Source organism: Falco rusticolus, chromosome 5 (assembly GCF_015220075.1).
Source record: "Falco rusticolus isolate bFalRus1 chromosome 5, bFalRus1.pri, whole genome shotgun sequence".
Classification (NCBI taxonomy): domain Eukaryota; kingdom Metazoa; phylum Chordata; class Aves; order Falconiformes; family Falconidae; genus Falco; species Falco rusticolus.
In genome coordinates, this window is record NC_051191.1 from 64,731,096 (window position 1) to 64,751,763 (window position 20,668).

Below are 20,668 nucleotides of genomic sequence, written 5' to 3' on the forward strand. Positions count from 1 at the left end.
TGCTTTTTTTCCCATCCAGTAGAACTGTATTGCTCAAAGAGGCTTTTCAGAATTTGTTTTGGAACAACATTTCTGTGGTAATGTAGTTTTTCCTTCTTAAACCATTTGCAATACATAAATGCTGTATATAGTGCAGGAACATGGGAAGAAAAGGAATTAAATGGCTATGAAATGTTCTCTTTCTCTAGAAGCAGCAGAAGAAAAAACACATTTAAAGGTTATTTAAGAAATCAAGGGATTTGTTTCTACAATCATGGAAATCACAGGATAGTGCAGTTTTTGATCCTAGAGAGCAGGGTGAACCTCTGTAGAGTGAGATTTTTTCCACCAAGGGATATAATCCTTGGCTTCATCAAAGACTTCATCAAGACTGCTCCCTTCCACATGGCTTGACATTTTACCCTGAAAATTCAGAATTTCCTTGCACCCAATGGCACTATTGCCCTGCACCACCATAAGCAGCCAGGTGCTTTGGAAAATTTGTCCCAATGAGAGGTAGAGAGCCCTTTAGAAAACCTGCCTCCCTCTTTACTCAGTGGAACTGAGTGCTAGTTCCTGGGAGAACTTTCCTGTACTCCTAGTGTCAAGATTCTTCACTCTAAACTTCCATCAGCACAACTTTTGCTATTTTGAACGGTTTATATTACTTTCAGGGATACTGCTTGACTTTTATATACACGAGTTCAGCAGTGCCATGCGTGAATTGTTACCTTCTTTTCAAGAAATGGAAATAAATACCTACAAATCTTTGCTTACAAATCTTGGCTTCCGTTAAAATATTCTTACCTCCCTTTTGTGCCTTGTACGTTAAGAGTGGCTTTGAATGGTGTTTGGCTCCTGGTCAACATAATTACTTTCCTTTGCCGCTTGCATAGTAAGAATAAGGCTCCAGAATAAGAATGACTTTTTAAAGAGGGCTGCTGACATTCCCAAATTGCATAGAGAAAGTTCTGTTTATCAAACTAATTTGTTTACTTGGTAAGATCCTCAGTGGGATTTTTGTTACCAGTCATCACAGACCCATAGAAGGGAGTCCAGTGCTAATCCATGACCACACAGCTTTTAATCCTGCAAATAATTCTTAGGCTGACAGCTATTCATAAGGTTATTCAGGTGATGAATGACTAGATAATCCAGTGTGTGTGCATCGACACAGTTCGTTCTTGCAGGGCTGTTTGTACAATGCTACATGGGTGTTTTTTATTTTGCTGGAAGTGCTCTAGGTTCCAGCAGGTAGCGGAATGACTGTGCAGGGCTTGGTTGCTGTGCCCTGCAGGGGCTGCCAGGTATTCTGAATTGGCTCTTTGCCTGTGCCCCCTCGTCCAGGATCCCAGCCTCCATCGGAGCAAGAGCACTTCCAGGCAGTCTCTCACTGGGGGATAAGAGGAAAGGAGGAAAGTGTATGCTGAAAACCAGACAAAAATGTTGAAGACACTTTTGTCATCCTCATTAATATTCTGGAGCATATGTAGCTCACTCTTCTGGTACTTTTGTTTTGCTGCAAGGATGCACGGGGATCGTAAAGATAAGTATTTCCTTGATGTGAAGAAAGCCAGAGAGAAGACATAGTTCCTTCTGCTGCTTTCCTTACCGTAGCTGTGTGCTGAGCCACACTGGAGGTGGAAGGGCAGTTTAGTTGGGGCACTCGGAGCAGTAGGCAAACAGGTACCTCGTCCATTCCCTCGACTGCACAGCCTGCTCGCCCGAGCGTTGAGAGACAGCACGCACTCGGTGTTGACCCTGGCATTGGTATCTGTAGGAGAAATACCTTTGACAAGGCATTTAATGTATTTAAATTCATGAGTTTAATTTTAAATATCCATCATATTTACATACTTTTCATAAAGTTTTATGTTAAGATGTTCCAGTTGGTGGCCCACTATGCATCGCCAGTAAGATCTGGAGAGCAGCATAGTGGCTTCCCCAGCATCAAGGCTGTTTCAGTGGGCACTGCTTGATGGGTTACTGTAATTTTTGGTGGCAGGCTGGGACCACACGAAGAGGCCTGATATGAGATGGCTGAACCAAAGGTCTTGCATTCAGTCTGTGCTAAGATTAAATAAATATCAATAATTTTCATGTATGGAATAGGAATCTGAATGGGATTATTTGAAACAAATGTATGTAGGGATCTTTCTCTCACTTAACTGGTAGATGGCTCTAGCTGGTGCTGGGGTAGGAGACTGCTGAGCTTTCAGGTCACTGGCACTGTACTCCCAGCTGGTCAGGACTTTTGAGCATGGTGTCAGTGCTGACACTGGTGGCATGGTGACCCTTTTAGTCAAGCCTGATTGCTCTGGGAAGGGAAGCATTGGCAGACCAAGTGATCAGGGTGACGTGGATCCCAGTGTGGATGTGTGAGCTGACCTGGTAGCATGTCGTAAAAGTTGAAACAGTACTGTAGGGTGAACAGAGATGAGGGCAATAAAAGCCTGAATGACATAAAGAGTAGGTCTGAGCAATGAGGAAACACAAACAAAGTACTTCTAAAAGCAACTTCATACTTCGTTAGTCATGGACATACTGTAGTCTATAGCCTGACCATAGTAAAAGCAGGTGAAGGGTAGCTGTGAACAGACTTGTGCATGAGAGCATGAGCAGCAACATTTTCATGGGTAAGTACCTGGATATTGGCATCTGTGGTAGGACTTTTAAAGGAGCCTAAGGACTTGGAAATATTTTAGCAGTCTTCTTTTTTCTTTTTTTTTTTTATATGACCACAACTCTGTGTGTGTGTGTCATTTCATAGAGTGAATGTGCTTTGCATCAATACAGCTTACCTGTCTGAAAGATGAAGCTGTGGTGGTGTGAGTACCTTTAATGTGAGAGGAGTTATGTCCCACACATGAGGGTTTTACTCTGCTGAGGCACAAAGCAAAATGACTTGTCTTTGTAGGTAGATGGCTTTGGTAGTTTGGGTGAAATGTGGATTATCACGGAGTAGACAACAGGGGGGGAATTGAACTTTTGCTAACAGGAACAAATACAGACCCACAGGGCTAAGTGCAAATGGATAAATGGTGGGTTGTCTGGTACCTCAAGTCAAGTGAGGATGGGGACCTGATGTGATCACACGAGTCCAGACCAAAACCTTCTCCTGGTGGTGACTTCACCCCTACTGTGAACTGCACATACTCTTCAGTACAGTCTTGTTAGTGGTCTGCCCACATTCATATGTCTCGTTTGCTTTTAGTAAATTTAGCTGTAGTTTGCAGAATGCCTTTCTGCTTGTGCTGGGTCTAAATAGATTTTACAGATTTCAGTGCTGGTCTAATTGTTAAAATGCTGCTGTTTCTGTCAGAGAAAGCAGTGGAGTGGGGGAAGAGAGAGTGAGAGGGAACATAGTCAATATGGAATCCAGAAGGGTCAGAGATACAGAGGGAAAATTAAAGGAAATGGAGGGCATGGATAAAAGAGGATAGGAGACAGGAAATTTTTAGGGTGAACTAAAGGTTTAGCTGAAAGCAAATTAGATATTAACTTAATGAAAAATGACATGTTGGGATGACAGGTTGTACAATAGTGCCAGATTCTGTGAATGGCTCCAGACTGCAGGCATACATACACACGCACACGCAAACACAGACACACAGACAAAGGCAGGTGGGAAAAAAAAAAAAAAAGTTCATTTTCACATCTTCAAACAAAACCAAATTACTTCTTGTTTTAAATTATAATCCCTTTAAATGATAAGCAAAGTAAGGGAAAGAGAATTTAGAGCAGATTATGTTGCTAAACATGAAATAGGTATTTTATTTTGCTTTGACTAAAGGATAATTGGAAACAATTTTTGTCTTGTGGAAAAAGATGAAGAAGAAAGTGTGATTTGAAACACTAATAAACAGGAAAAACAACCATCAGGGAAATGTGATAACTTAAGTCTGCTCAAGGTACTCTGGCTCTAACCATAGCTGAAAGATGTCAGTGTAGTTCCCTTGACTTTAATCCAAGTAATTTGTTTCACCAAAGCTGATGGTTGCTTGACTGTCTATATTATGCAAACTTTTCAGACAGAAAAGAATCATATTCACAAAGAAGAATACCACCTTAAGGGCCAAGTGCTTTTCTTCGTATACATGGTGATACCTGTTATTTAACCTGAGATGATTTTTGGTGGTTTGTTTGGGTTTTGGATTTTTTTGTTTGGATTTTGGTTTTTTTTTGGGGGGGTGGGGGGCGGGGAGAGGGGGCAGGGGATGATTGTCTTTTTTGAGAAGGAAGAAACAAAGGCAGGATTCAAAGGAGGAAAGTGAAATCTCGGTTATGCAAACATGGGTCTACTGCCTTGCTCTTTTGTTACAGGAGAGGTGTTTCACGGAAACTCAGTTTCTGTCTCTGTAGTGGTCCTCCAGTGTTCTGTGCTGTGTTCTGTGGTGGTATCCATAAGGATTTATTCACATTCCCAGTGAGAGCTGTTATTTTCCCCGTTGCAAGGTGACATGTGATACAAGTGTGCCCAATCCTTTTAGTTCATACTTATTTTTTAGGTCCCTCTGTGAGTGTCCTTTAGCTGTAGGAATGCCAGACTACCCTACAGCACAGTGAAAGTTACCACAGCTGGTAGTATAGTGTATAAACTTGCACTTGTACCTTCGCATCATTCCCATATTTACCCCAAATTTATCAGAGAAGCAGATGATCCCTGGTCCTTTCCCTGTCCTATCAGTACCAGCTGGCTGGACAGACCATGCTCTAATGACTTCAGGCCAAGCTTCAATTGCTTCTCAAGTGTACGTAGGTGTTTGTCCCAGACAAAGGGGGAAGATTTGGCAATGGGGAAGCTGAAGAAACAAGTGAGCTTTCTCACCATGCTCTGGAGTTGCTCTCATATTCAGAGAAAGCCAAAGGCTAACAATGAAGTAGAAAGGAAGCAAGGGAAGGGTATGTGTGTGGGTAGTGTGTGCAAAGCTTTCTTCCAGCTCTCTGCTGAGCCATGACCCGGTTTCTCCAGGAGCTGCCTGCTGTTTTCTTATTTTTGGAGCAAGTTCCTGAGACATTGCTTTGCATGTCAAAGAGGGTCAGCCACTCAGATAGGAAGGGTTCTGTACTGGACCCCCCTTTACATCTTCTCTAACACTGGCTGTTCCTTTTTTTTGTTGTTGTTTTGTTTTGTTTTCTTTCTGTTTTCCCTTCCCTCGTTCAGAACGAGGAAACAAAAATAGTTCTTACATGCACAGGGAAAACAAGGGGAACTTTCAGGGGTATTAAATGAATTTTATCACAGTGACTGCTAGACACTGATTTTTTATGGTTATTGTTATCTTGACAGAATCCAAGAAGAAGAAAAAGGAAGGCAAGAAACAAGAGAAGATGCTGGATTAATGGAGCCAACTTGGGCAATATGAGAAAGGGACATCAGCAAACATGATCAGTTAACAGTTTCATTTATACCTAGGCATTTTATCCTAAAATTATTTATAGCTTAATAGTACCATAGAAAGAAACAAGCAAACACAGAAAAAAAATCCTTTTTTTTATGACTTTAGTATTTTTAGTGTATAACCCTAACAACAGTTTTTAGAGACCTGTAATAAAGGACTCAACACTCATTTAGAAAATTACATCTATTGTATATTGAACAATGTAGAGGTTTTTTAAATATTTTTTTTCTCAAGTCTTGCTGTAGGTCTCAATCTGGTAATTACTCCATGCAAGCAGAACCTGAACCGGTGTGGAGCTCTGCTGAAGCCAGTGGTGCCCTGTGTGAATACAGGAATCTGGCTGGATGCAATTATATTTAAGATTGGGACCTTCTATGTGAAAACAACAGACTTGTTTCTTAAGTTCTTATTACATCTGAATAACTGTATGAAATGATTTGTTTAAGGAAAGGATGGGGGCATTTTGTTGAGTATTTACAGGCATAAAATTCTTTTGGATGTGTGGTGAATGTTCTTTCCAAAATACCACCGTCTCTGGGTAAAAACAGTAGCACTCCTATCCTTGGCCATTTTTTAGATGTTGGCAATTAAAACTCTGAAATCTTTCAACACTTGGACGTAATCAAGATTTTCTAGCAATGATTTTTCCAAGTGGAATGATAGCAAAACTTTCCATTTTTTAGCATATCAACAGCGGTGGATGGTAGTGTCCTCTGTTTTACCTATAAAAGCTGAAAAATGCTTTCTTTTATATGTTTCTTTTGCCAGAAAGGAGAATATCACCTGTCTGGCTGGAATTGTTGCAATTCTGAATGACTCGACACCCTTTTGTATCATGGGAATCTTCCTGTTGATTTTAATTATAGCTGGTTGAAAAATAATGTCTGGTGGGAAGTAACAGAAGAAATCTGTTTGGAAACTGCCAGAGATAGTTCGTATTTTTGATTGAAAAATTTGTGGGACTTGAAACCAATAGGAATGAAATTAATTTTTTTTTCTCTTTTAGTAAAGCAGAAGAGATTTTTATACAAGCAAAAACACCTTGGAAGAGCTCAGTAAACATAAAAGTAGTTCTGTGTTGTTTTTTTTTTATTTAAATGGTCTGCAGGGAAAAAAAAAAAAGAGACATTATAACCAGCTGGTTTTCAGTTTGTTCAATTTTACGTATTTTAAATGATAATAAGTCCTGAGAGAAGTAAAAAAAATAGAAAAAAGGTCTGACAAAGGACTGGTGTGTCCCTGGGTAAAGGGTTGTTTAACAAGCTAAACAACCAGCAGATCAGACATTTTAGAGGAAACATAAGGGATTTCAGTGCCCAAATTAATTTCAAAATCATTGCTTTAAATTCTAAATCTTGAAATTCAACGGTAAGAAGTAAGCTTTGCCATATGTTTAGGCTGCAGGCTTGCCTGCTGATAAAGAGGAATCATCCCCCTTGTACTCCCGCGGGTACCCACCAACTTCAGCGAAGCTGCAGCAGGGTGTGTTCATGTGAGTAAATCACATTATTCTCCTGGTATTAGCTTACAGATGACCAGAGAATCTTTTTCCAGACTAACATCACTCCTGTTTTCTATGCAAAAAATTTATAAGAATTGTAGAGCATGCCCTCTTTTTTTCTCACATGGAGGGTATGGCTGATCTGAACTCACAGGGAGGCAAGTCCTTCTGTAGACGTTCCCAAACACTTTTGAAGCCAGCTAGCCAAGGCTGCACATAGCTCAAGGTTGACTAGTCACACAAGTATTTCCCAATCTTCTTGGGTGTGTTTTGCAGTCTGTGTTGATGTCCTTGTTATATTGACTATGCAGTTAGACATACCCGAGCCAGTGTTACAGTTAAAAATGTCCCCAACATGTGGTGGTTGTGCAATGACCAAATCCAAAATCACAAAGGCTCATATTTGGGTGGCTCTGGGTGCTATTTGGTTTGTTTATGGTTTAATCGGGTCTACCTGTGCTTGTGCCTCAGACTTAAACTAATGGATTAGTAGGCCTGATTGAAAGCAAAGGGAGAAAGAAGCTTTTTCACTCACCAAAGGTTTGTCTGTCTAAATGCTGCATCAGTTTGCTTAAAGTGGTTCAGCTTTGAGTGCAAACACTGTTGCACCATTATATTACACTGGTTAATCTAGTCCATGTTTCATAGGGAGCTGGCAGGAGTTGGGAATGATGCTGAGACCAACAATTTGACTACCCTTTAGCAAACCTTAGATGTGACTTCTGATTTCCACCTCTGTGAGTAAGAAGAAAATAAATTCCTCTGTGTTTCCTCTGACACCTGATGGTCTTTATGATTAACTGCCCATCTGGCTTGTTAAAGGAGCATTCCTAACAGTTCTTGAAGGAGGCCAGTCAAGTTCCTACAGTGGTGTAGGGCCTCCATGGAGAGAGTTTACAGAAAACAAAGAAACAAACAAACAAAACCCCCAAACACATTAGGACCAGAAGAAAGCACCGCAGTCCTGGTAGCAAAGGGTGTGAAACAGGAGAAGAGCACTTCCTCTGTGGTACTCAGCCACATATGTTTGGATTTATACTGGAATCTTATTGTTGACCATAACTGGATTTGTATCTGTCATAGTTTATAAACAGTGAAGAAAATTTCCAAGAAATCAGCAGAAAACATTCTGTGGAAACTCTGCCTATGAAGGAGATGACAAAAGCAATTCGTGGTAGAACACCGATGAAGATTGAATAGAATAGGTCAGTCAGGTCAACTCTGAAGGGAGGTACCTGCTACCTGACAGGAGCAGTTGCTTCACTAGTGACATTATCAAGAAAGCAAGAGGCAAGTATCTAAACAAAACCTCTTCCCACCCTGTCTTGGTCAGTTTCCACTTGAGTTGTCCTGAAATTTCCCCTGATTTGCTTTCTGATCTTCTACCCTCTCTCCTTTGGGAGGGCAAGTTTGTCTGACAGGGCTGTGGGGGTGGCTACTTCAGATGAAATACGTGTTTTACCCTCTTGGTGCTATCCTGTTACAATGGAAAATGACTTAGCATAGGTGCATTGCTTAGCTAGTTTAACCGACTAAAGCTTGTTTCACGCATGTCCCTCTCAAGAAGTGGTTTCCATCTTCATTTGTTATAACTGTGATATGCTATGGGGAGATGACAGAAATCCCCCAAATGTCAGCCTTTTTCTGAGCACTGAAATCTCTTAGAAAAGAGAGGGGTGAGTTGCTGAACACCAGCTAGGATGAATCTGCATCCAGACTCTGGATTCTAGTAAGTTTGAACTTAGGGGAATTTTGATTATAGCTCCCTTCCCTTCCTCTAAGTAGGCTGAGCCCTGCTTCTGAGCAGTTAGGCCTGTCTATATCTTGATTCAAAACAATATTTGAGGAGTGGGGCATTTTCTGACTTCGACATGTCTCCTGACAGAAGTGCCCATATTGAAAGAGAGTCATTGCCTGTTAGCCTGGCATATTTAACGGGCTATTAAGTGCAGCAAAACCATAGGGCAAGGCTCCAGGAAGGGAAAACATTTGTTGTACATGCAGGTAGATACTAAGCTGTGAGTTAATGATTCTCATCTTCTAATTCCATAATGACATTCTGGACTGTACTGTTTTTTTCAAACAAGGAAAATTAGAAGCAATGAAAGAATAGTAATTATGAAACATATCAACAGACAGTGTTGGAGACTTTGTCAAGAAGAGACAGGTATGAAGCCAGGAGCATTTTATACAAACTTCTTTTGCATGCTTCTTGTGTAGGGGAGGCAGGATTACTGGCTGGCACATTTGTTTTTATGCTTTGCTTGATTTGTGCCTTAATGGAAACTAATCAAATGTGGAATGTTGCAGAGAGGCAAAGTCCTACTCCAACCTCAAAAGAATGTGTCCAACTGGAGGCAGTGTCAAAGGGAGACAATGGCATGTCTGTCTTTCCTGGTTTAGGGGTGCAAGTTATGATGATGTTGATAGGAGAAAACATATTTCTTTAACTTTGGTGTATGTCCTTTGCCACTTGGCATGTGGCAATGGACATTTCAGGTAAAATAATGGAGCATTAGGATGAACTAAGAGGAACTGCTTATGGAAACAGGCCTATAAAATGCCTGAAACTAACCATGTTGCTGGCAGAGAGCATCTGAAGATAAATATTGTGTAGCATTCCCATTGATGAAAACCCTTAACACATGATGAACTTTATCTGAGTTTCCTTAGTCTAATGTCACTGATGAGGGTGGGACAAAAGCCAACCTGACTTTCCCTCAGTCTAGGAACTGCAACAACATTAACAGTGTAAACCTGCCACTTTTCTAAAGCAAAATACTGGTGAGGTGCACCATTTTGACATGACACAGCAGTCTTTCACAGCTCCCAAATTCTTACAGGAATGGGAAGCAGTATGTCAGTGGGGGTCGATATCTCATATTCAATCTTTTAAAACTCCCTAAGACAGCATCTTCTGTGAACTTCTGACTGTGTTCTGTCCTTTGTGGAGACAGATTATACCTATTGTCTGCCTTCCCCCGCTCATCCCTAATTTTGATAATATTTGTAGGCTTTCTGTCAATTCTGCTAAGGCATGCTACCTCTCTCAGTCAGGCTTCAGTGGATATTGTTGATCCTTCCCTGTGGCTGAGCCTGTATTTTCCATTTCTTACTGGATTGTTGAACAGTCCCAGCAAGCCCCTCCCATCAGGTACCTCTCACTGTGTTCTTCTAAGATTAGAAGACACAGTAGCAACTTGTTAATCAGAAGATGACAATGGACAGGGAAATAGGAGAATGAGCAAAGAGATTCCCTGGATTCATTGGGAGGGTGGCTTGCTGGTAAAATCTTTGTCATAGCTCAGCCTGGGCAAGAATTCATAGGGGACAGAAATGCGTCAAGTTTGATCAAAACTAGAGACGATGAAAGAGTGTCTGTCCTCAAACAGAAAAAAACACCTTAGCTAGCTTAACAGTGGCAAGAAGCTGCAGCCTTTCCCATTGCGTCCTTTTTTACCATCAAATTAAAGGGAAGAGACATAGCCCATACAGCTTCAAGGATAGTAGAATGCTTGACTGAGAAAAGTAGAGCGTGAAGAGAGCCTCTTCCACCCCGTGGGTGTTTGCATTTGGAGAAGATCTAGGCAGTCTTGTTCATAGCAGCAGAAAACTTTGTGTGCTTTTGGACCAAAACTGAATGATGCTGAAGTCTAATTTTTGTAATGTTCACTTTCTGCTACTTTTCAAAAATGGCAGTCTGTCTCATGGCCTCATCACTCTGACTTGAGCAGAAATGAGATATCTCAAGGAAAACATGTGAATTCAACTATATTCAGCTATCATTATCTCATTGGTGGGGCTGTGCAATCCATTTGCCCTTTCTGCAGTTTGCCCTTTAAATGTGGAGTGTCTTGGGGTACCAGATGGCTCAAAACTCTGTAGGTATCTACTAGCCTTTAAATCGCTTGTCTTTGAGTGAGTTGTGTATGAAAACAAACAAAACCCTCAACAAAATGGCAAGCCTGTGTCCAATGTATGAATTTACTGATGAGATAAAAGAGAGGCTCCCAAGTATTCCCGTTTCAGAAGGTCATTCAAAGTTAAGGACTGTACTAAAAGCTTTAGCCCTGAATTCTGTGATGTAAAGCTAAGAAAATGGATAGCCTTTTGCAGGGCTGTCTTAACCATAGCCGACTTCATTCAATTAATTACACTGTTTGAATTTCCTCACCCTTATCTACCTGGCAACAAGACGTTATTTAACTTTTCTCACTAGGCTATTCATTACCCTTCCTGTATTATAGTTATGTGGTTCATCTAGATTTTTACAGCTGAAGGAAACGGCTCTAATCATCTGGAGCGTGTTGTGGTTGCTGAGGGGACCTGAAGCAGAGGCAGGCTAGTACTGCTGCAACTTGGAGCTAGAAACCACACAGTAAGGATGTTAGCATCAGACACAGCAGCTCTCTAAATATGCATGCATACATACTGCATATACATATATATGTATATCCATATATAGGGAAGGAAAACTCAATAAAGAAGTGCATCCATAACTCAAAATATGTCAACTAGTGCCGCCATGTTTTCAAGCTAAAGTAGAAGTGAAAGAGCTTTTTGTCCTGCGTTGTTATTTACACAAGGATACAAAAGTAGTATATGGGCTGAAGAGCTAGGTTTCTTCCCATGCACCAGCATATCAGGTTAAGGATAGCTGTGTCCAAGGAAAATGCAAAACACAAGACAATGAAATGGCCAATAGGACTTAGTATCACAGGGATGTTCTCTTCTGTCACACCAAGTACATGGGAGAGCTTTGTTCAAAGCTTCAAAGTGGACAAACTGCTTCAGTTAGGTGTGAACATAGAAACCCAGGCATAAAAAGGCTTTTTCTCAGCCAATAAAAATGTGAGGAAAATGGGGAAAAAAAAGATGGAAAAAACAAAGTAAAGCAGAAATAATCTTAATACTTGTAGTTTGAGTGTTAAACAGAAAGAAGAAATGAAAGTCAAAATAACAAATTAAAGCCTGAATTTCATGTTAGATGGATTTCTAATTCTGTATATATCTATTAAACCAGTGCTATATGATATCTTCTCATGGGTTACTCTCTTTTTCTTGTTCTTTTTCCTTTTCTTTTTCAGTTTGTATATTGATTTTGTAAGCTAGCAGTGTGTTTACCTTTTCAATTTTTTAAAACTTGTATGAAAGCCATATATCCATATTGTAGAATGAAAGCATTAACCCTGTAACATCCCTTAATGTTTCCCTTAGCTCTGTGGGATTGTGGGAGGCTCTAGCGAATGTATATGTTTACCAATTGTATCAACATAATTTACTTGCTCTTAGTGGCGATGAAGAATTAAATAAACTAATACACAGAAGTGTTGTGTTCTCATTTGGTTGTGGGAAATGTAGGGGACTTCTGAAGTTTCTTAAATGAATTCCAAGTATTCTTAGTGATCTTTTTTTATTGTGCTATTTTCCCACCAGCAATAGGTGCTGCTTGTCGCAGAAACACTTATCTTTGTAAATTGAGGAAAAGTTTTAGTCTGTAGAAAGAAATCTGCCAGAAAATTATTCTAGCAGAAAACAGGTATTTGGTTTGTGTATACTGAAGTCTGTCTGCCCCAAATTCCTGACACCGGTTCTGTAAAGCAACTTATTTCAGTATACGGTCATTTTGACCTGTATAATACTGCACAATGATGGGTTACAGATGAATTTTATTTTTTTTTTTTTAATTACTCTATCAGCTAAGCAGTGGGAAAACCTTATTCTCAGCCCTGTCATGCTCAGCTATTTTACTTTAGCAGTGACTTTAATGAGTGTATGTGTTCAGTGAGAGATGAGTAAGCCTCATGAGTAGAGCAAATAAGTTACATTGCATTAATGGACTAATTAGAATTATGCAGAAACTCAGGCAATGCTCATTGTATGTTAATTTCTTCTCCCTTTTTGTTCTTTCATTATCCTTTTCTCCTAAATCTACTTTCTTTTCCAAATACTTTTCCTGGGTTTGTTGTCTGTGTCCAACTATTAGTTAAAATGTTAAAATAATTAATTACTCCATACAAGCCATTCCATCGCTCACTGCCAAAAGAGGGCATACTGTTTACAAGACTAGGAGATTCATACAGGCTTCTGAAATTGTTTGGAAGAAAGTGAAGTATTACAAGTTATGAAAACTGACAGTGCATTCTTCAAACCCCTAAGGGACTCAGCTACCTAAATCCTATCCTTGGAAAGAAGACCAAATACTCACTATTGTTTAATTACAAAATAAAAAATTTAATTCCTTTTTAATATGGTACTTAGCGGTTACATTTTGAGGTTACTGAGTAATGACAGAGTTTTAAGATGCTCTCATTCTTCCATGGGAGATACCTGATCTTGTCAGTAAGCCTGAGCTGCTTGAGGGTTGTCTCAAGTCATGCTTAGCTCCACCAGGCAGAGCACACAGTCCCCTGATTTCTCTTGCCCTTCCCACCTCTGTCCCCAAATAATAAGTTATAAACAGGCCTGGCAAAGAGCTTTTAGATTAGCTTTTTTCTGGTGGGTTGCCTTCATGGAATAGGGTCTTAGAAGGTCGTCTTTGTCTTTATGTAGCCTGGTTTTTTTATATATGAAGTATGTGAATGGAGAGGACTTTGTGCGGAGACCCAAGTTCTGCTACCAATCTGTGCTCCAAACTTCTGGGAGTGGTGGTTCATTAAGTGGGTCTATGGATGCAAGGAGGACAGCTAATGGTCAGTGGGACAGTATGTCTGTGCAACAGTAACCACTAGCAGTGCAAAGGACACTTTGACAACTGTAAGGCCCCAGAGCTCAACCTATGCACTACTACAGCTGAAGTTAAAAACCTATTTGTGCTTCATCAGCCCTCTGGACTTGCACAGGGTAGAATTGTAATTAATACTCAAATGCATGATAGTTACACATGCACACACATAGTGACACACTGACTTCATCCCTTGCCTTTTAGATTACAGAGCAACACCTGATTTTCACTGAGAACAGAGAATTTGCACAATCATCTTTTCATGTGCAAGATGAAGCATTCCCACAAAGTAATAACACAACTCTTTGTCCATTGTCATCTTTTATGATGATGTGGGAATTCAAGTACACAGAGATCCTTGTCTGGTTTATCTTGTTTAGCCTGTTCTAATCATCTCTAGAGAAACCCAAATGGAAGAAAAAAGCTGTAATCTTATAGTAAAACGCAAGTCTGTTATGAAATTTTCACTGTTTACTGACAGCATTTCTTAAGAAAGGCCATTATACATGATGTGCATTCAAATGAGGTTTGGCATTAAATATAAATACACATGCGGACACACACAAATGTGTGTGTACACACACACACAGACACCAAGAGTGTCTTTTACAGAAAAATACCTCTATCCCTTCCAGGTACTGAGAGTTCTAGAAGGTTGCATTGCTACACAATCATCATTGAAATGATTGTCTCCATTGGCAAAGAATATTTTTTATTTGTATTCATTCAGTCTGCTGTTATAGTTACACTGTAACTCAATTTAAATTTAAATTTAAATTGCTGCTTCCCTCCATTTCTACCCCAGGAGCAAAAGATGAGAGCTTGGATCTGAAAAGGTCAGTAACTACTTTTTATTCTATTCAATAGATAAAGCCTCTCAAGATCAGAACAAAAGAAAGAATCCTTCAAAAAAAAAAAGTTTTCAATTAATTGATAGCTATTTAGCAGTTGCTAACTGTTTGTTACTGAAGGTTCTGGAGGCAGAGCAAAAGAAAAATGTAGTATGCTAGGGATGGAAGAAAGGAAAAGAGCTTTCCATAACAATGATAATTAACTTGCATACTATAGCATTTTGAAATACAGGCTGTTATTTTGTTTTGGTTTTTACTCTGATACAAAATTTCAAAAACCTGCTGTTCATAAGAAGAGTTCTGTGCCCAAGTAGTTTTTGTTAAAATCTGAAAAACTAGCTTTTTTATTACATTAATTCTTGTATGTCTATTATTCATTACGTAGCACTACAGATGCTCATGGGACTTAGATAGTCAACCTTGGTCAAGTGCAGCTGGTGTCACTCCAGGGTGCACAGTTTACCTCAGTGCGATGAAGTGGCTGCAAAGGGGATATCCAGCTGCAAGAATGGACTGACTTCCACATTCTTCTCAAAGCATTTATGGTGTAGGTGGTGGCCAAAGACACATACCTCAGGGCAATATTATCCATATTGACCTTTTTCCCTTCCTTTCTTTTTCTTTCTTCCTTGCTTTCTTTCTTTCTTTCTTCCACTCACTGCTTGGGCTTAGGCCTCATTCTGCTGACCCAGAACTTGGTGAGCAAGTGATTACCTGGGAAGGGACATGTCTGTGGTGTCTGCAATTGCATGGAGTCACTGTTGTAAATAGTCTCCAAAATTCTGTGGGGCTGGGAGTTTGGGGAAGAAATGTTGAGGAGAGGTGATTTTGGAAGGTGGAAATAGAATCCCTGATGTAAAGATCAACACAACAAAAAGAACAGGTACACGTGTCAGAGGAAGACACAAAAAGGCTCCTAGACTGAAGTGCTGAAGAGTCTCACCCCAAAAATAAGATTACATGGTCAGTTGATACAACTAGGTACAAGGAAACCCAGAGATTTCTCCTCTTGTCTTCTGCCAAGATATAGTAGAAAAGATTCTGATTTTGCATATATTCTGAATGTGAAGTGGCCCACTTTCAGCCTGCAAAAATGTCTTGAGACTCATGATATAATGTCTAAAGATCCTAAAATATGTAATATCTCAGTCCTGTAGCAATCTGAATGAGTGCTGTGCTTTATGTGCTGCAGATAGCCCTACTGATTCAACAGGACAATTCCCAGTGCAAAAATCCAAGGAGTGGCAGGACCAGGTCTGCATTTATCCTTAGGTAGGAGTGAAGTACATCTGTTCTCTTTGCTATTGTCCTCCTTTGATGACAGGGGTCTGTCAAGCTGCCTGCACAACTGAGTGTCGCAAAGACAAAACATATGCTCCCTGTGATAAAGACTGTTTTGTAAGTAGTTGAATTTGAGCTGGGCCTGTGTATCATCACTGCTACTTGCCGTCTTATCAGGAAAGCTCCCTAAATAAGCCACTGTTCTATCTACCAGCTTGGGAAGGAAAAGACCAATGAATTTTCTTTCAGTGCAGCATGTACCCAAAAGAGTAAGTGCTCCGCAACCTTAATGTAAGGGTCACAATAAAGTGGTACAATAAGAGCAGAACGACAAGCTCTTAGAGGAAGAAAAAACAATGGAAAAGGCAGCCACTTTCCTACTTTGCCACATTTATGTTACGGGTCCCTGGAGTAGATGGATTTCATCAAGGGAGAGAAAAACACTTCTCATCTTAAACCCAGACATACACTGTATTTGCTATTATTAGTAGCAACCACAATAACTATTTAACAGCCATTATGGTTCTTTGTACTTTAGTTTAGCAATACACTCTCAGTTAACACCTTTGATTCAAAAACTTTTATGCAGTTAGACAATGCTAAGTACCCACCATCCCTGTGTGTGAGGTGGAAGGTTAGTCTCAGAGGTCGCCCTTAGCCTCCCTCTGTAGTCAATGGAGCATGTCAGAGTGTCAAGTCTATTCAGAAGGTGATGCAGAGTAGAGGGCTAATTTAGCAAATCTGAGAGATGTCATGAAGGGCCTCTTTCCTTGCTAGCTGTGGAGGTAGCTTAGGGAAATGAAGTGTATTAGGCTGACCTGAGTTTCGCCTGGTAGTTTGCCCTCCCATTAGGACAGCAGGCTGCAACACCGAAGGCTAGCACTTCAAAGGTATTTACAAACTTGAAAAGTAAGGGGTCTTAACAGATTTGATGACAGGGGCCAAAAAAAGTGAAAGGCACGTGGGCTGAAGTCATAGGTTGTGGCAGCAGCAGGTGATCAGATCTGAAGTCCGAGTGCAAATATTTCTCGTCAGAGGGGAGGGAGAACTACTCACATAGCATGGCTAGAGCTGGACTGGAGAGCGGGGGAGAGAGGAGAGGAGAGCTCGCTGCCTCCTCCTTGGCCCTGACATCGATATGGAGGCAGGGGGGAGAGAAAGTCCCTGCTTTTGTTCGCTTGTTTGCCTCAGCTGTGGGAGGGAGGGGGCTGTGCCCCCCACCGGGCTCTGGGCTCTTTGTGCCACACAGCAGGTGTGAGGGGAAGCTCCTCACCCTGGATGAATGTGCATGTGGATGCAGATGCCCCCACTTCTTTCATGGCCCCGCTGGGAACCAGAGCGAAGCCGCATTTCTCAACAGCAGGCCAGTAATTCCTGGAAACAAGCGAGCACAGGAAGGGGCCATGGAGCGAGAATGGGGATGGTTTGGGAATAGCTCTGCAGGACCACTCCTTATCTAGCATTGCCTGTTGACAGATTTAGGGCTTCATCCCACAAGGCGTTCAGCATCTCCTGAGAGACCTAAAACTGGTATCTTAACTACTTTTCTCTGTGAAAAGCTGATCAGGCCAAAAAAAAAAAAAAAAAAAGCCTCACTAAATTCTTCAGTTGAAAGGGGCTACATAAACTTGACCCAAAGTATCACAGTACCCACAGGCCCCCTTTATTCACATCCCAGCTCCTCGCTTGCTTTCTGGCATAGGCAAGCTCTCGCCAGCCCAACGCTCTTTCCCCTGCATCCATATCAGTGGCTGCAACGACAAGAGCTCTAAGCCAAATGCCTGGCATGCGGGAGCCTCTGCCAGGACAAAACCACATATTTATATCTGTGCTTTCGGTGCCAGGTGGGAGGTGCGGACATCAAAGAAAGGAGGCCTGAGGCTGTGGCTGGCAGGCTGTGCTGTTGATTCAGGGGGCCAGCCACTGTCAGGGAGCTTCAGAAAAATGGAATTAAGCACATGAGTTAGAGCTCAGAGGTTGGGGTGCTGGATTCACCACATACTTCCTGACACGGTGCTGGTTTTGCCTTAAAGCCAAATCATGTAATCTTTGAAAAGAAAGGCTGGACTTGCTTTTAAATTTTAGTCTACTTTTAGCAATCCAGGTAAATAAAGAAAAAATATCTCCTTTTCTGTAGCAGATACAGTAAGCCAAGCTGTGAAAATTACTGCCTGCAGGGACTGAATCTTTAGCTATTGGAGCTAAAGCATGTGCTGAATTAAGGCACCCATTCCCCAGGTGTGTTGAAGCACCCAGAACTATGTCCAGATGGCCTTACCTCTCCCTGTGTCCCCGAGAACAGTACTGCCTGCTGGCTGGGCTCTTCTGGAGGTCTAGAGCAAACCAACAGGAAATCTGCAGTCTGAGACCTTAGGAAAGAACTAGTCCAGGTGAGCTGGACCCTTAATACAAAGCCCTGGGCATCCAGCACCTTCAAAGTGGGAAGGAGCTCAGATAAACTTGTGGGTTTACTGTTTTCTAGATCTAATTTATGATGATGATGTGAGGATTGTAGTCACAGCTGGGTTTTTTTTTTGCTTTTTTTTTTTTCCTGACTTACCTGCTGAAACATTTCAAGACTTAATTAGATGCCTAAAAATATCACTAAGGATCTAAGCCAAAATCTGGAAATCAGAACAGACTTGTGCTTTTTATGGATCAGATGCAATTGAAGATACCAAACTGCCCCTTCCATCACAAACTTCTCCAACCTTTTGCTTTGCAGATATCTGAGAACTGACCTAGGGAGAATCAGGCATTTTGGCTGCCAGGATGATTGTCAACTAGTGCCAAAAGTGCTTGAAACCTGAGATGTGGTGGTCAGGAACAGAGATAACCTTTCCAATAACATGAATTTAAATCTTTGTGGTCCATTGATTTGGCATGGTAAGGTATTTGATGTGGAGAGCAGGGCTAACTGGGACAAGAGCAGGACACCTCAAGCAGCAGTTTCCAAAGGATGTGACCTGTTGGGAGAAGTGGGGAGGTCTGTGCATTTGGCAAACCTTCTGATACCGTGTCCTTAATTTTCTTCCCTTATGCCTTTGAAGGCAGCTCACTTTGGAATGGGCTATGATAGCAAGGTTTCAGTTCTCTGATGCGAATTACTAGCCGGCTGTCACTAATTCTCATGCACTCCTGTAAGCTCTACTGGAGCAGCTTTTGCTTTTCTGTTACAGCATTTTCACCCGTGGAGTGATTTTCTGAGTGAAGTCAGATAAGGCCTTCCAGAAACTGTGAAAAGGAGATTCTGCAAGCAAATGCCTCACTGAAATATAAAACATGAGAGGTGAGACAGAGAGGTTAAGCCAAAAGCAAAGAGGAAATCATAACACAAGCACGTCTTCCATCACAGTAACATGTTTTGGAAAAAGCACCTGATTTTCAGCACATGTGAGTTAGTCTAGCTCAATCAGTGATGGAAGAAGTTTGTTAGTGAGCATAGCTGAAGCCTTCAAACTATGATGGGAGAGAAACAGGGAAAACAAGAGGAACACACTGCATCTTTAAAGGCAGTAGGAGGAGTGGTAGGCACAGAGATTACTCTCTGCACATGTGAGCAGAAAAGTGGAAACCAAATTTCAGCACTGATTTATTCAAGCAGTTTTGTCATCACAATTAGAAGGGTAGAGAATGCACCTGGAGCACCATACTAACATGGTCATAGGCTTTCAGAGCTGCTTTCCTCAGAGGTTATATGCCTGATGACTAGTGCACTACATAAAGGTACCTCTATAAGGTAACTGTTCACTCAGTGAGAGACTTCCACCTGGAAAGCAGCAAAACAACAAGCTGCTAATAAGCTTCTTATACTTTATACCCTATATAACATTCCTGCAATTTCCTGTATTCTTGCCACACTAGTCTTGGTGCTAATATTTTTGTACACTGCAAGAAAAATGTCATCCATTTTGGCTTTGGCTTACATTCCTGTCAGATATCTGAATTTGAGTGGTCTTCTCCTCAGGTGTGCAAAACTGGCCTGTGAAATCAACAGATCCTGCAGATCTCTTGATAGGACTAGACAGTCCAGATTTTCAGAGAGATGAAAGATGGAAAAAGGGATAGGAAAAAAGACAGCACACACCAATTCCCACCAGAAATGGTTACAGCAGAAGATAAAGCTGCCTTTAGACCTGATGAGAGACTTGATGCATACCCATGGAAAAAGAAACAACTGTGTGTATAAGAATCTGAATTTTTATATTGCCAAGTATATAGTATTGGAAGTACTAAGCTGACATTCCTAGAAGTCACAGCTTCCTATTTCCAAAAAAGGCACTGAACTTCAGCTATGTTGTGGTAACAGAGTTGGGCAATTTGTAGGTCTGGTTGGTCATTTGCAGTCATTCTACCCCAGTGACAACCACTATCTACACCAGAGAGTTATCTTGAATTATGTGAAGAAGGAAAAAATGAGAAATTCTGAATGAGCACTGGGTGAGAAAGGTGACAGACTCACAGTGAAGTGCACAAAGAAAATGAGCCAAAAGAAAACAATGTTCAAGCTTGGTCCACAGTTTTGAGGAGGTTTTGCCTGGCAAGTTGTAGAGATGTCAGGGTAAGTCTTCTTTCTACATGTACCTAGCGCTTGCAGTGCACACACTGGCCTCCTGCCAGAGAAAGCATCTTTTCCCGAGAAGTTTGTTTTTGTAGTCTGCCAGGTAGACTTGCAAAACAGCACTCACAAAATTAGACAGACTATTGCTCAACACAGTTAACAGCTCTGCATCAAAAGATTTTAACGGGGAAGAGAATGGTTTACGCGTACCTTTTGGCTTGGAATGAAAAGCTGAAATAAACTCTGCTTCCTTAGCATCATTTATCCCTGTAAACATCCAGCAAGACTTGAGCACGCCAGGTTCATACCATAGCAAGAGCTTAGGGAAATTAGGTCACTATTCTTTGGTGGAAGACCTCTGCTCACATA

General features: G+C 41.1%; 1 protein-coding gene across 1 annotated transcript in view; it reads left to right on the plus strand.

Moving 5' to 3' along the window:
* The window catches only part of PTN (pleiotrophin), a 79,145-nt gene extending 66,936 nt beyond the window's left edge, over nucleotides 1-12,209 (plus strand). The window contains exon 5 of the mRNA XM_037389459.1: nucleotides 5,270-12,209. Coding sequence (XP_037245356.1) covers nucleotides 5,270-5,322 — 53 coding nt within the window. The 3' untranslated portion in view covers nucleotides 5,323-12,209. The remainder of the gene's footprint in view (nucleotides 1-5,269) is intronic.
* Nucleotides 12,210-20,668: the final 8,459 nt, after the last annotated feature.